Source organism: Colias philodice, chromosome 3 (genome assembly GCF_061535455.1).
Source record: "Colias philodice isolate Cphi_HAF_F1 chromosome 3, ilColPhil1 Martin Lab GWU primary, whole genome shotgun sequence".
Classification (NCBI taxonomy): domain Eukaryota; kingdom Metazoa; phylum Arthropoda; class Insecta; order Lepidoptera; family Pieridae; genus Colias; species Colias philodice.
In genome coordinates, this window is record NC_143088.1 from 8,852,147 (window position 1) to 8,867,535 (window position 15,389).

The following is a 15,389-nucleotide window of genomic DNA, read 5'->3' on the forward strand; positions in this document are numbered from 1 at the left end:
GCTCAAAGGAGGTTATAGTTTTGCATACGCTGAGTACGTAAAAAATACTTAAAAAATTCCAGACGCATTTTTTTTTCAAATAGATGAAATCTTAAAACTCTATGTGTACACCCATAACAAGCAACCCGCCCAGCTTTTCCACCAGCACGTGGGCTATCGATTAAGATTATGTTTTCATAGACAAAATACTCACATTAGAGAAGCGTTATATGCCGGCTGCGCGAAGCCAGAGAAGAAAACATGGATTTTCAGGAAAAATTTAGCAAAAAATTTTTGACGTAATTTTGTTGTTTAAGTATTTTTTTCATGGTCAATGTATGCAAACCTATAAGTCCCTTCGCGCTTAGTATACCAATAGTGTGACACCCTGTATATCTAATAAGTCAATGGTACGTATTTATCTACTAAATTATTAAAAAAAAACTTAGGAATTGTAATAAAATTTTAATCCTAACATGTTTTCATTTATAATTAGTAACCGACCGACCAACCAAGAGCTCCGAACAAACCTATTTCATATTGTGTTGTAACTTTTAGCAAAATTTATGCTTTTATAAATGTTTCCTTCATCGGTCCCTTATCCGTACTATAAGACGTTACTTTTAACAAAATTTCAAGATTCTGTGTTCACGGGAAGTACCCTGTAGGTTTTGATTCTCTTGCGAATGTCGAAATTTGCGAAAATTTGCAGCATAAACGGCGTTCCGGCGTAATCTTTTGATTGCGTTAGCGTATAAATTTGATTTTTTTGTCTTTCGCTTCAAGGAACCGTAGACAGTATAAACTTCAGCTTGATACCTCCAGGCGTTCCTGAGAAAAAGTCTCTTGACAGACAGACAGACAGACTATATAGGGGTTCTGCCTTTTCCTTTTGAGGTTCGGAACCCTAAAAATGGTTACGCTCCTAATTGAAAACCTCTTTTTTGGGAAAGACGTTTAATAATAACTAAGTATAGGTAAAAAAAATAAAAATCGTTTATTTGTTTCATAACACATAGGTACATTCTGATTACGAATACTTAACGATATCCTTCAGTACATTTTGCCTGCTGTTGCTATTATTATTTATTGCAACCAGTTAAAAACGCACGATAAAAAGTATCATGTGAAGTTTGTTTTTTATTTCCGTCTAATAATACAACATTGTAGGTATTATTTACCACAGCGGGTACACAGATCTCCCTATTGTACGAGCTGATGGTGCGGGTCACGCGACCCCTATCGTCAACGAATGACGTCAGGTCATCTTAATTTACTGTTTGAAGTTTTCTGTTAGCCCATAAATTTGTTACTCACTAGACTAGGTATTTTTGTTGCCGTTAACGAAATCGATATCAAAACGACACAATAAAATAAAATCTAGCAGCGATTTATTTGTTATTATTATTTTTTTAGAAAGAAAAAGAAACATTTATTTAATCAAGTTTTACTTTCACTGTATTTAAGTAGGTACTTGTACAAGATGTCAGGGTATCTAATCCTAGCCTAGTATACCTACTTGTTTGGTTTACTGTACAATTTTCTTACCGTGGAAATAAATTATACTTTCACAATAATTATACTGTATCTATCTGCAAACATTTAGAATTCATTTTTTTTAATAAGAAAAGTTTCACAGTCAATGCCACCTCAACTCGTTAGTCGCTCCACTCTATGTGGTCGTGGTTTAAGTCTAAGCTAGTTTAGGCTTAAGTAAAAATATAGCATTATGTTATACATTTATCTCATACTATTAAATTGTATGTTAAATTTTGAAGAAGTACATTTAGCTATAGCGGTACGAAAATTCGTTCACCAGAAAGATATGTCAGAATATTGTAGACGGCGTGTTGTACCTTCTGTATTCCTTGGTAAACATGTGGTGGAAGCCAATTCACAAATATTGCACTTTTCTCAACTAGAAATGCCGTATAGTTGCTCTATTAGTGTTAGGTAACGTATTTTATTATATTACCTACTCCGTAGTTTGCTCTACCTACCTTAAAGTTATCCGGTATTCTCTATTATATAAAACTTAGGCATAGTTTTTCCATACACAAGTATAATATAGTATATAGGGCTACGAAGTACCTGCATACCAATGTATTATGCCAGTATATTTTGCTTTTATTTAATTTCATGTTTCAATTTAATTCTGTGTTTTTTTAGGACTGAATTTGGCAACAATCTAATTTTAGTAGTTCAGTTATTATCAGAACGAAGTTTGGCGAAGTCGTGTCTAGTTAACAATAACCAGTTGTTAATTTATGAACTTGGAGAAACGTTTGGAGGATACTGGGGTGTTATCCCCGATAATATGATAAAACTGCAACCGCAAAACTATACAAAATATTACACTTTAAAAACTACACCTGAGACTGAAAAAACTACGTAAGATTTATTTCCATTGCTTTACATACACCTAAGAGGTTTTTTGAAATGATTATCCACTTATTATGGAGAGTGTTTACACAAATAATGTCCATAATAGCAAACCCTGATTTCAAAATTACAACGTTTTTTGGAAAGAAGAAACACACAAAACATTTGTAGCAGTTACGAATCAAGTTCAATTAGGATCGCGCTAGACGCTAGATTATCACGTTCCATTCTTTTATCTTTAAAATTTGAGAAAATATTGTAGAACATGAAACTGTAGTGACTAACTACAAGAAAATGTAGTGTTAATATTTTATGTTCTAAAAAGTGTTACAGATTATGAATATGAATATGATGACCAAGAAACAGATTCAATGAAACCTCTTTTCTCGCGTACTACTGATGTTAAAACAGAGGAAGATTTCATACGAATAGATGTGCCTTTAGTTAATATTACTGGTAATTTGGGACTGGACGAGATTTCTTCCCATAGAAGGCTTGATACTGATGAACTTTTTGATTTGATTTATGATGTGACGCCTAGGTATTTATAACGCAATATTAAAAAAATTCTTCAAAGTTTATAGGAAATATCCAGAGGTCCGCGCCTGTAGGGCGATATGCATGGTGCGGTGTCATTGCACCGAACAGCGCCACCTCTGGATTATAGTTAAAGTCTATTCAAAATTCAACATCCTGTGATGGCGAGTGCTTTAAAACAAAAAAGACTTTAACTGAATAACCTCTTCTTTAGTTCTTTATGGTCTAAAATCTAAATGAATACATCGAGATAGTATGTACTACGTACATATATCTCGATGAATGAATATGAAAATGATACGAAGCGAAATCTAAGCTGTTATAAATAATAAAAGCTTGATGGGCAAACTGAGGTGAACCGTGTATGGCAAAAAAATATTTTTAAACATTCCTAGATATTATAGTATATTATTTGCGACTAGTATGCGTCTATTTCATTATCTCTTTCTCGGGTACCTACCTATAATTTGTAGTATCACTTCAATTCCTCCTTCCAAGTTGAATATGATTATTTCACAATGTATTTATTTTCTCAGAAATGGAGTTAGTTATGACACAAGCATTATACCTCTTGTACAATTTTCAATTAAGAAACAAACAGAGGATCAACGTCGTGGAAATTATTTACAACCGAAATATGAGCTTGATTACAGTTATCAAGGATTCACGCCAGATTCAAGGTTAGCTTTACAAATATTTTGTTGATAGATGTTTCTTACTTTTTCTTCCGAAAGCCACAGGGCAGATTTTGATGATATTTGGCAATAATTAGCTAAAGAACATGCTTTTGCCCGCCGCTTCCAGCGCGAGTGACACGGGACACCACATAGCACAGCTAGAAAGTTTGTACAAAAAAAAAATTGGTTGTTTGTAAAGTAGGTTTACGATAGAGATGTTTACGTGATAACGTCTTATTGGTGGCAGTGCTCGATATTAAACTAATATCATTTTTATGAAACATTGTCATTTAATTCACATTAAGTGCTTTGGGTGTAGAGATATTTAGGAGCAATTTTATCAACAGCAACATTTTATTACTGCTACAAAAGTTATTATTGTGTTCACGAAACGACATGAAAGGGGATTGGCGCCACTGTAAAATAAACTCATCAAGTAGGTATTGCACATTGAAATTGAAAAGAAATGAACAAAAAAGGATAGAAAATTAGTATCATATTATTACTCAGCTGCTCATAAAGTGAATTAATTAAGGCGTACCATTGGTATATCTAAATTATTGTGAATGAAGAACACAATGGTAGAAACTAGAAAGTCAGATTTTTTCATATACCTACGTGTTTACATACCTCATTGAAAATAACTAACTTAAATATAGAGCCTAATTAATTATTTTTGTAAAGTGTCTATTTAAATCGCTTAAGAGCTTCACTCAAATCTGGTAGGTACCGCGATTCCTAATTTGCTATAAGTACTTTTAATTTCTTAGGATCTCATACAACACGTTATATAAGAAAAAAGTTACCAGAAAATACAGGGTCACGAAGCGATTAAAATTTAGAAGGAAAAATAAATCTTTATTTCGAGCAAAGACGACGCCACTTAGAAATTTGAGGTGATTATTAATTTACTAATTACTAATAGCTAACTATACAAATGTTCATTTTTTGTGATGCCATTTTCATTAGTTATTTAAAAATTTATCTACGAAAGCCATAAATAATTAATGCATTTTATGACCGTGGATTAAGATATACCTATGGTTAAAAATAGTCTCTCCTTTCTTAGCCTTAAAATTTAAAATAAATCATACGGACATAATTTTTGACAACTTTGATTGCACCTACAGGCCATACTACTCCAGGCTTTCTACTCCCACAACAAAATCTTATGAGACCTTTACTCCCTTGCCAACTATTCACGAAAATGTATTATCTCTTATATACAACAATAGTGCAGTTAAAAGTGGAAAATCGTGGGAGTTTATTGAGGACCTTATGGAATCATTTAATTTCACGGCTGCTTCTCAAATAATTACTGAAAATGCAACCAATCCGTTTTCTAAATCAGGTGCACTGACATATTTTTAGAGATACGTAATTGTTACATGTATAAAACCAAATTAATTGTAAATATATCTATTAATTCTTTTTTTCAGACCCTTCTACACTTTTGACACACACATACAGTAGCATTCCGACGGAGTATTCAGTAAGGTAAGATGTAATTGTTACATTTTTTTGAGTATAAAATTGTGTGATTTGGTGGCTTGATGTAGTATCAAATACAATAAACATGGCTGAAATCGTTAAAAAAACACCCTTCTTATAGCGAAGTTATTCCTAGTGCCTATTCAGAAACGAGTAGATCATCTGGAGAATCAACACTACTTGAACATATTTCTTCGGATAACATGACAAAAAATATAGAGAACAGCTTAAAAAAGAATATATCAACAGTGCAAACAACGGAGACACCCCTTACGTCTGTAGGAGAGTCTTCGGGTATTTTTTTATGTCTATAGATTTTAATATTACCTAAGTATATAAGTACAAGTACCTATTTATTAAAAAATAAAAATTAATTTTGTATCATTTCCCTTCATAAAAGTATACACAATGTTGGTAAAGTTAAAGCTTGAAAAAAGAGTTCTAGTGAATTTTTTTTTATTTCAGATTCTATGGACGAGGTTAAAATTTTCTTTACTTCTTCGAAAACGTATGTATCGATTCTCTATTAATAACGTTTATTATACTAGGTATTTAAGATATTTCTGAATTACCTTGCTAGAAAAATTCTCGAAAAATAATTAAAGAGAATTAAATTCGCTATCTTGTTTTATATATGCCATGGTATTTATTTAAGTTTAATTTAAACTATTTTAGAACTGAACATGAAAGTGGATCTCTAGTAAATCACAAATCGTTTGAGAATGTGGTGCAAGCAGCCCCGGATATTGCAGTGTTACTCAATAAATATAATGTAGAGTCGCTGCCTAAACAAAAAGATAATGTGACAAGGTAACTGAAATATAAATTTTAATTTTATTGTATAGGACGGATTAGTTACGTAGCACAATAGATATGTAATTATTTTAATACAAATGCTATGTTTTGTGGCTTAAATTAAACAAAAAATATAGTAAGATGTTAACAAAGAAGGCCCATTATGTAAAATTATTGGCACCATTTTCAGGCTTATGTTTCGGAGACATAATTACAATATTAAGGACAAGTACGCTTTTACATAATGATCAGTGTGATGAAGTTGATATATTATGATAGTCTTAATTTGGTTAATTAACAATAAAAACTCACTTGTTTCTTTCGAATGTTTTAATAATTCTTTATTTTAGTCATGTTCGTAAAAAGCGTTACATCAAAGCATTAGAAATAGAGAACGCACGACCACGAAATCTCACTACTCTGAAATCTATGACAAGAACAACTGAGAAAGTATATAGATACTCGGATATGCAAGATCTTGCACAGCTAGTGGAACTGGAAGATGATGAGGTATGGAAACTAAGTAATGTACCTACTTTACTCATAAATGACGTAAGATTAATAGAGTACTCATGCAGATCTATCTGCCTAGTGCCTGTAATTTTTATTAAAGCATCAAATTATGTTGCTCTCCTCATATCTATAGATTGATAACCTAACTGCTACGTTTTATACTTCAGCATTTGGCATATAAAAATGTTTCTATACAGCTTTTTCATATAAGATTTATGTAGATTAAGTATTTTAACAAGTTTGTCATTCAACGTTTAGGTATAACTAACATTGTGTCATTACATTATACTTAAAACTTTACATAACTAGTTACTTAAAGTTTTGTCCAATTGTGTGTTAAGCTCATTTAGAGTTTTCTATCAAGATTTAAGGTATCTCCTAGGTGCAAAAAGTCGCTAAATAATAAATAAAAGTAGCCTTGTATAATGGCAATAAAATAGTATCTACTAACTACTAATAATGAGATGTTTTGAATAATTCATTGATAGGTTTCTATTTTCAGATACAAGGGCGTGTAGCGCTACGGTATCTACGAAAGTACGTAGGCTCGGCGCTATTCAATATATGCGATTACAACGAACCAAAGGCTCGTCAAGTTTATTTGTTCAATTCGTCCAGAATTGTTATAGCTATAAGTAATTTTACGGTTAGTAAAATATTAAAAATTAATTTATAATATTTAAGAATCAAGAGTAGAAAAATGATAAAAAATACTTTTTGATAATAATGGAAATCAATTAAGTGATTAAAGGAAATGGTTTATAATTAACGTATTATGAAATTATAATGTAAAACCAAATGTAATGTAAGTATTACACATTCCAATTTTGATACTTTAATATTTCAAATACCCAATTCAATTATAAACTTACCAACGATTTAAAATTCTATAACGAACTAACTCCATTCCTGTCAGATGGACAGAATGACACTAGTAGTGACACCAGCAAGCACTCTCATGAGCAGTGTCGGCAGGTGTCCGCCAGCGCATCTCGAGTGTCAGGTTGCAGGCACTAGGGTTTGCATTGATGCGACGAACGAATGCGACGGTGTGCCAAACTGTGGGGCTTATGGTATGAGTATTTTTAAATGGTTTAGTTAATACTCAAAGAGGTTTCTGATTTGAATCGGGATGAAGTTATAAACAAGCAAACACAAAGAAAAATATTCTTTTATCGTACCTAATCGTTATATTTCTAGTAATTTTCAAGACATACCAACTTTCAGCCGAAATCAGTGGGATACTGATACATATTATAAATACCTACTAAATTTTTAATACTTATATGCCATCAGCTATTCATTTTGTTACAAAATATTAGTTTATTTCATTGGTCTTGAAAACAGAGGAAGAAATTGTATCTAATAAATAGGCATATACGAAAAAAGATTTGCCGGGTTGAAATAAAACTACGATTTTCCTTACAAACGTATATTTATATAGATATCTATTGGTTCATTCTTTCAGACATATATGACGAGGACCGTCTCCGCTGCGGCTGGTCGTTAGGTCTCCAGCACAATGTATGTTTGGCTGCCTGCACCTTCCTCGCAGTTATTCTAACCATATTGTACACAATTCATTATTGGCTCAAGAGATGCGTCCCCAGGGTCTCCGAAGCGTTCTTCGTTTATAGCGACACATCTGAAAACACGTAAAATGTTTTATAAAATCTAAATGTAGTAACTGTTTAGACTATTTAGAGAATTGGTAAACAAAAAGATTAAAATCGATTGAAATATGTAACTAAAAGATAAATCAGTGTCCAAATGTTAATCAATCAATGATGCTGATCTAGATTTTACTCTACTGATTGTTGAGATATATTTTTTAAATATTTTAAGCAAATAACATTTGATTTAGAAGCCTATTATTAAAAATAATCAATTCTTGCTAACAACAGGCTTTTAAAATCATAAAATATGTATCTTTCAGATTGTATTTGGATTCAATTATGCGTTCACCCAATGATAACACTGACGATTATTCCAAATTATTCTATCAAGCCAATATTTTCGACGATGATGAGGAATTTATGAAAATGAACACAAAAACATCGCGTTGTAGCAGATTAAAATCGTTTCTTTTGTCTTGTATATTATTTAAGAAGAAAACAATTGCCAAGGAGTGCATTGATGATCCAGCTGCTCACGACATGTTGAACATGCCATCAATTCCTAGAAAAATATATTCCTTCACGGAATATGAGTTGCGTGATATTACACCCGTAATTAAGGACGCGATGGTGCAAACTGGAAGCAGTTTAGAAATACGAGACACTAGTAATAGAAATGAGAATTATCAAACACGAACACGAAATAAAGCATATATTTCATCAGACTTAGATCAAGCATTCAGTGATAACAGCAGTGAACTGAACATATTAAAACTTATTCGAAACCTAAAAATATCACCTAAACCATCTGATGAGTCAAATTTATTTGTAAATAAAAAAGAGGACGATGCTTCTCATAAAATACTCGTTACAGAAGAAGAAAAAGAATTGCACAGTACTTTATACGAGCCTAGTACCTCAGTTGCAAAGAAACAGAAAATACAGAAGACTACGGTGGCTGAAGTTCACGCAGTGAAACCTAAACCAGTTTTGTCTAAACATTTAAGATTCGACGAAGATATAACTACAATTCCTTCACCAGGATATGAAGATGATGACAGTGAGAGCCATCAGAGTGTTATCGGTGTTGGTTCTAGTCGTCATTTAACCACGATTGAAGAGGTCGACGAACATATCAGTAGCAGCAATGATTTTATGCGATTCTGGCGGAGTGGCAAAAATAAGAAGTCACAGAAGAAATCTCATCTATCTTTACGGTAGATAACTACTGATTTTAGTTATTTGAAAATAAATGAATAATAGGTGTAACTATTGTCATTTTATTGATATCCTAATTACACAATTGGAATAAAGCAATGATTTAATTCTTTTCCTATATCTATGATTATTATTTATGGGTTTAGTTCTTTAAAACAACGCGCTAGATTTTTACGTTATTTTTTATTGGAATGGCCAATTTTTTGTAAAGTGATAATTTGTTAAATCATAGACAACGCGGGTGAAGCTGCGGGCGGATAGCTAGTATTTGTATAAAAATAACAAACCGAAATGAATTAAGTAAACATTATAAAGGGCTATTCCAAACATAATGAAGTGACTAAACAAAACGATGTACATTATAAACGAGTTTACACATCTGCCCACATATTCCAAGATGATCGTACCTAACGCTCATCGCGCCGCTATTTCCTAATTAACTTCAATTGTGCACCGGACAGGACACGTGCCAAAAAGTATGTCGCTGCTTTTTAGACTTTTCGTCATCGCGCCAACTTTATATATCCTGTTTATAGAAATTAATTTATGTGAATTTTATTAATTAAACGAATTGTAAGTTTGCTAAAGAGTTAGAAGTACCTAAGCGCTCTCGATAAAGCTCACTTTAAAGCATTAGTTTTACTAAATTACATGAATACCGAATTTTTAAGCGCGAACACAGAAATAAAAATATTTTGACTGAAAAATTAACTGGCTATTTGTTATTGATAAGAGCATTCTACAATGGGTTGTATTTTAAATAATAAAACGATAAATCTTTAATATCAAACAGTTAAATTAATGTCTATATGGATGAATGTCTCCTATAACACTCCTAGCATAAGAGACATTGTTCAAAATGCAGTTAAATATAACTACTATAAAAAATAATTAAAATCATTTATTGAACAAGGTTCCTTACATCAATATATAGACCCCAGACTCCCAATATAGCTTTCGCTGTGTTTCAGGAGTCTGTGCCTTCCCGATACAATACATATCTACTATGTTGTTATTGTTTCATGTACATGTGTTTTTGTTGCCAATTAAAAACTATTTATTATTTTAGTAAGACTTCAAATTGTTATGGCTAATGTAGATGATATATTATCTTCAAATACCGAATAATATACAGTTCTTTAATTAAACCAAACCATAAGTTACACAACAAACGCTACATTGGTATCATTAGTTGCAATGACGTATATCATAGCTTTTATGTCAGCTCCAAAAAGATAGATGTAAAAGTGTCAAGCTAGAAGTGGGAGCCGGTGCACGAGGTCATTTCAATTGAAATCAATTAAAGCAATTGGATCCAATTGAGCGGGCGGCAGATTCAGCGACGTTGCCGGCCACAGAGAGATTTTATGTGAAGCGCCTACGCGCTCGGTCACATGACTCAGCCGTACTGCTATTGTCATGTACTTGCAGACAAAACACAATAGAACATGCATACACAATGTAACATAGTAGAATCTGCAGTTGATCCTGTTTATTATATGTGCGACAATTTTGAGGAAGTCATATCGATACTATTCCTGACTGCGTAATTTAAAAGTTTTGTATGCTCTAAGATGTAGATAGCTGAAACTGACTTGTGCATGTATTATTTTAAGAGGGATAGAGTAAAATATAATCATCTATGACTACATAAGGTACAACACACACTTATGACACATCGTATAAAATATTTAGTGTAATAGTTTTTATTTTTGTAGGTACCAATTTATCATTGTTGATTCAGAATGCTAGAGATACACATATACACGGAAAATATTCCATTGATTTATATCTTCCATACATACAATCGTTTGACTTTCGCTATTTTTCCGACGGTTCGACTAACGCCCACGCGACTAAGCCGCCGGTACCAGCGTTCACACCATCATTTTTCTTTTTGTCATTGCGTACTAAGACCCCTGTAGAACCGCCATCCTGTTACGAATGACTCGAAATTTTGTGTCAATATCTCCCGGTCTAATACGTAATATTTTTAACGTTTTAAAAATTGAGTTCTATTGAACTCTTTACAATTAGCAGGTTTATTGTAATTGTGCCTTTATCGTGAACCAGAAATTATTTTTTTATACAGAAAGCCGGAAAACAGCCATTTTAATTTACGTAGCTAAGCTTCTAAGGGCCGATTTTTCAATGCTTGGATAAAACTTATTCGTCGAATAATGTATAAAACTACCATTTTAAAAACGTATTCTAATTGCCCGTATTTGAAAGTTTACGTGACATTTAAATATTATCGTGTTAATACTTTATTGGACGGATATTAAGTTTCATCCAAGCATTGAAAAATCGGCCCTAAGTACGTAGTAAATACTATCTCTATGCCCTAACTCCTAAGTTAACTCTACACTTTATTAGAGTGTAAAATATTTTTTACTTTACCGGGCCCTTCGATAACATGCTATTTCATTTTTTTTCTCTTAATTTCTCTCCTGTAATCTATAAAGCTTATTTATTAAAAATCTTAATTTGATCGATATTGATAACCGCAATACGTAGACCTGTGACGTAGACACTTGAAGTATTCACTGAATGATTAGAATATTCACTATGTATCATACATGTAGGTATTTAAAAATTGATTTTGTTTCGAATAATCTCAGGAACTACTAGATTTAATTTTTTTTAATGTTTAATAGTAAATTGACTGCGGAATGTTAGTTAATAATATAGTCTACACAATATCAAGCAACGACCAGGAACTGCTGATGCGGGTAAAACCGCGGGGAGCAGCTATAAGTATCTATTGAATGACTTCACACCGAGAATTCTGTTTATTTGTCACTATCGAGTATCGACCTAAGTTTTTAAAAAACGAAGGAGCGATTTGAGAAAAACTTGTCGAAGACAGATGAATTATAAAGGTAGGTATCGGTCAATTAAGGAAAGCTGGCATGTTCACAGTTTTCACACTTATGCAATTTCACTTACAGTATGTTCAAAAATAAATGCGACTCTAGTTTCATTTTAGACTTGAATTGTAAAATGGTGCGTTGTAGATAAATATATGCAAATATAATTATGAAAGCTCTCATAATTTACCTGTAAAATTATAATTTAAAAGTAAATCAATTGATGAACTTAATTATTTATTCTAATAATAATCAATTGGATAAAAGGATTAATAATCATTCAATTATCAAATAATAATTAAATTTCAGGTCATAAAAACAATACAAATAAGACGTGTACGCTCACTCCCAACACACGGATGGTTATTTTGATAATGATTTAAATAACGGACGTTTTCTTATTCAAAATCAAATTCTTTCATTTACTGTATCACAAAATTCTTCATAGATTTTTAGATATTCGTACTACACACATTCACCCTGTATTTATAAACAATTGCAAAATAAAAGCTACACATAGGCCGGGAGATACTGACACAAAATTTCGGGTCATTTGTAACAGAATGGCGGTTCTACAGGGGTCTTATTACGCAATGACAAAAAGAAAAATGATGGTCAGAACGCTGGTACCGGCGGACTAGTCGCGTGGGCGTTAGTCGAACTCCTCGGATAAATAGCGAAAGTCAAACGATTTGTAACACAAAAATTTTAGAATTTACCGATGGCCCATAAAAAAGATGTAGGCGGTAGTGTCATGCCATACTTTTCCAGTGTAACTTACAGCCCCCCATACCGACGCGATGCGTTGATTTAAAAAAAACAATAAAATAAGTAAATAAAAAATAAAATAACGCCCACTGACCATCATTTTTCTTTTTGTCATTGCGTACTAAGACCCCTCTAGACCGCCATCCTGTTACAAATGACCCGAAATTTTGTGTCAGTATCTCCCGGCCTAACATGTGCAATGTGTAAATGTGTTGACGTTCCAGCTCTTCTTAATATAGGTATAATTTCTAGTAGAATAATAATTACCTATTAGGGAGATTTAGCATATAATTTCTGTTTTATTTATTTCAGAGGACTGTTTGCATTTCAAAAATACCAGAATAAAAGTCTTTCTTTACAGTATGTATTAAGTTACTCCCTATAAGCATGGACTAATAGAATCTAAAGAGGACTGATGATTGTCATACTAGAGATCGTACCCCGTAATTTCAGCTTATTGCTAGATGGCGCTCTCATTTGAGCTTATTATTTAATTTGTAGTTTTAAAAGCGCCACCTAGTGACCAATTTTAGAACTAAGGAAACAGCAAACTATCGATTTTCAATTATTACATCTAGAGGGCGTTGTTTTAAAAACTCCGGTGTTTTTGAATTATTATTTTAGTTTTTAGGGAGCATCTAAGGAAGTGAGTACCTCTATTACGATTTCGACACCCACTACAAACATTCGACATAGTGATCAGAGTAGTGTATATAATATAATTATATTATATATATTCTTTATTTTCGGTTAAAAAAATGTCTATATCTTTTTTCTTAAGTATTCCCTTGTAAACAGTATTATTTATATGACCATAAAATACGGGAAAAGAAAAAAAAATGTGGATGAACAGCGATGATTTGAACCAGCATCTATCGATTTTAAAGTACGAGACTCAGTCAACACAGCTACAGACACTTATACGTCTTACATTGAAATTTATGCTCTAATTGTTCGAGTATTTCTTTGATAAATACAGTTCATAGCAACGCGGTGGTGGAGCATCTTAAGGAAGTGAGTACCTTTAATAAGATTTCGACACCCACTACAAACATTCAACATAGTGATCAGAGTAGTGTATATAATATATATTCTTTATTTTCTGTTAAAAAAAATGTCTATATCTTTTTTCTTCTTAAGTATTCTCTTGTAAACAGTATTATTTATATGACCATAAAATACGGGAAAAGAAAAAAAAATGTGGATGAACAGCGATGATTTGAACCAGCATCTATCGATTTTAAAGTACGAGACTCAGTCAACACAGCTACAGGCACTTATACGTCTTACATTGAAAGGAGATTGCCCAAGTGACTATGGCACTTGGTATCGCAATCAAACTTATTGTGTCAAGATGAAATATAGCTCAATTTAAAGCTTGATGTTAGTACTTTTAGAAACGATTAAAGTTTTTATGTAAATAAGCCGCAGTTCACGACAATAAAAATAAAACAATAGTTTTATTCAACGCTTCAAAAAAATACTTTATCGAGTTTATACTAACGATGAACGTTAAGTTTTACATTTATTACATAGGTAATATTTTAATTTACAAGACAAATGTGAAAAGTAAATCGTAATAAACATTATAATTCAAAATAAATAACGTCGAACAATGCGTCGAACACATTCATTCAACTATGACATACCTATGACGCAGGACGCTTGCAAGAGAGATATATGTGTCAAAACAGAAACTTTTACTTTTATTTCTATTTATTCGGTATAATTACGACTTAATAGTGATAAATATGATCATTATAAATACAAATAGGAATTAACAATATCACGAACACGTGACACAACTAGTATTTTACCGATTCCATACGTGGTCATAGTTCATACATGTTTCAAAAGAATAACTTTTACTATTATTTCAATTTATCCGGTATCATTAAGACTTAATATTGATACATATGATCATTATAAATACAAATAGGAATTAACAATATCACGAATACGTGGCACAACTAAAATTTTACCGATACCACCCGTGGTCATTCTCCTTTATGCTCTAATTGTTCGAGTATTTCTTTGATAAATACAGTTCATAGCAACGCGGTGGTGGAGCATCATAGAGTAACTTATATAGGATTGTGGAGCATCTTAAGGAAGAGAGTACCTTTAATAAGATTTCGACACCCACTACGTGCCCACTACAAACATTCGACATAGTGATCAGAGTAGTGTATATCTTTATAATATAAAAATGAATCCCAAAATGTGTTGGTAAGCGCATAACTTGAGAACGGATTAACCGATTTCGTTAATTCTTTTTTTATAATATTCCTTGAAGTTCGAGGATGGTTCTTATGTAGAGAAAACGTGAATATGTACCACGGGCGAAGCCGGGGCGGACTGCTAGTCTTATATATAAAAATGAATCGCAAAATGTGTTGGTAAGCGCATAACTCGAGAACGGCTGAACCGATTTCGATAATTCTTTTTTTATTATATTCCTTGAAGTACGAGGATGGTTTTTATGTAGAGAAAACGTAAATATGTACCACGGGCGAAGCCGGGGCGGACCGCTAGTAATATAT

At 32.4% G+C, this 15,389-nt stretch overlaps 1 protein-coding gene across 1 annotated transcript; it reads left to right on the forward strand.

The window, feature by feature from the left end:
* Nucleotides 1–1,741: 1,741 nt before the first annotated feature.
* On the forward strand, nt 1,742–10,088 carry LOC149489872 (uncharacterized). Its single transcript, XM_089715081.1, has 15 exons — nt 1,742–1,932; nt 2,149–2,370; nt 2,687–2,902; nt 3,435–3,578; nt 4,346–4,471; nt 4,706–4,926; nt 5,015–5,072; nt 5,188–5,344; nt 5,504–5,574; nt 5,742–5,876; nt 6,212–6,371; nt 6,877–7,020; nt 7,291–7,447; nt 7,843–8,029; nt 8,311–10,088. The coding sequence occupies exons 1-15, from the start codon at nt 1,742–1,744 to the stop codon at nt 9,209–9,211; spliced, it is 3,090 nt and encodes a 1,029-aa protein (XP_089571207.1). The 3' UTR covers nt 9,212–10,088.
* The last annotated feature ends 5,301 nt before the right edge of the window (nt 10,089–15,389 follow it).

Bases quoted from the DNA above. Each gene is read 5' to 3' on its own strand.
- LOC149489872 (XM_089715081.1), top strand. From the start codon at position 1,742: ATGTTAAATTTTGAAGAAGTACATTTAGCTATAGCGGTACGAAAATTC. The intron at 2,371-2,686 runs GTAAGATTTATT...TGTTCTAAAAAG, and splicing joins CCTGAGACTGAAAAAACTAC to TGTTACAGATTATGAATATG. The intron at 8,030-8,310 runs GTAAAATGTTTT...TGTATCTTTCAG, and splicing joins AGCGACACATCTGAAAACAC to ATTGTATTTGGATTCAATTA.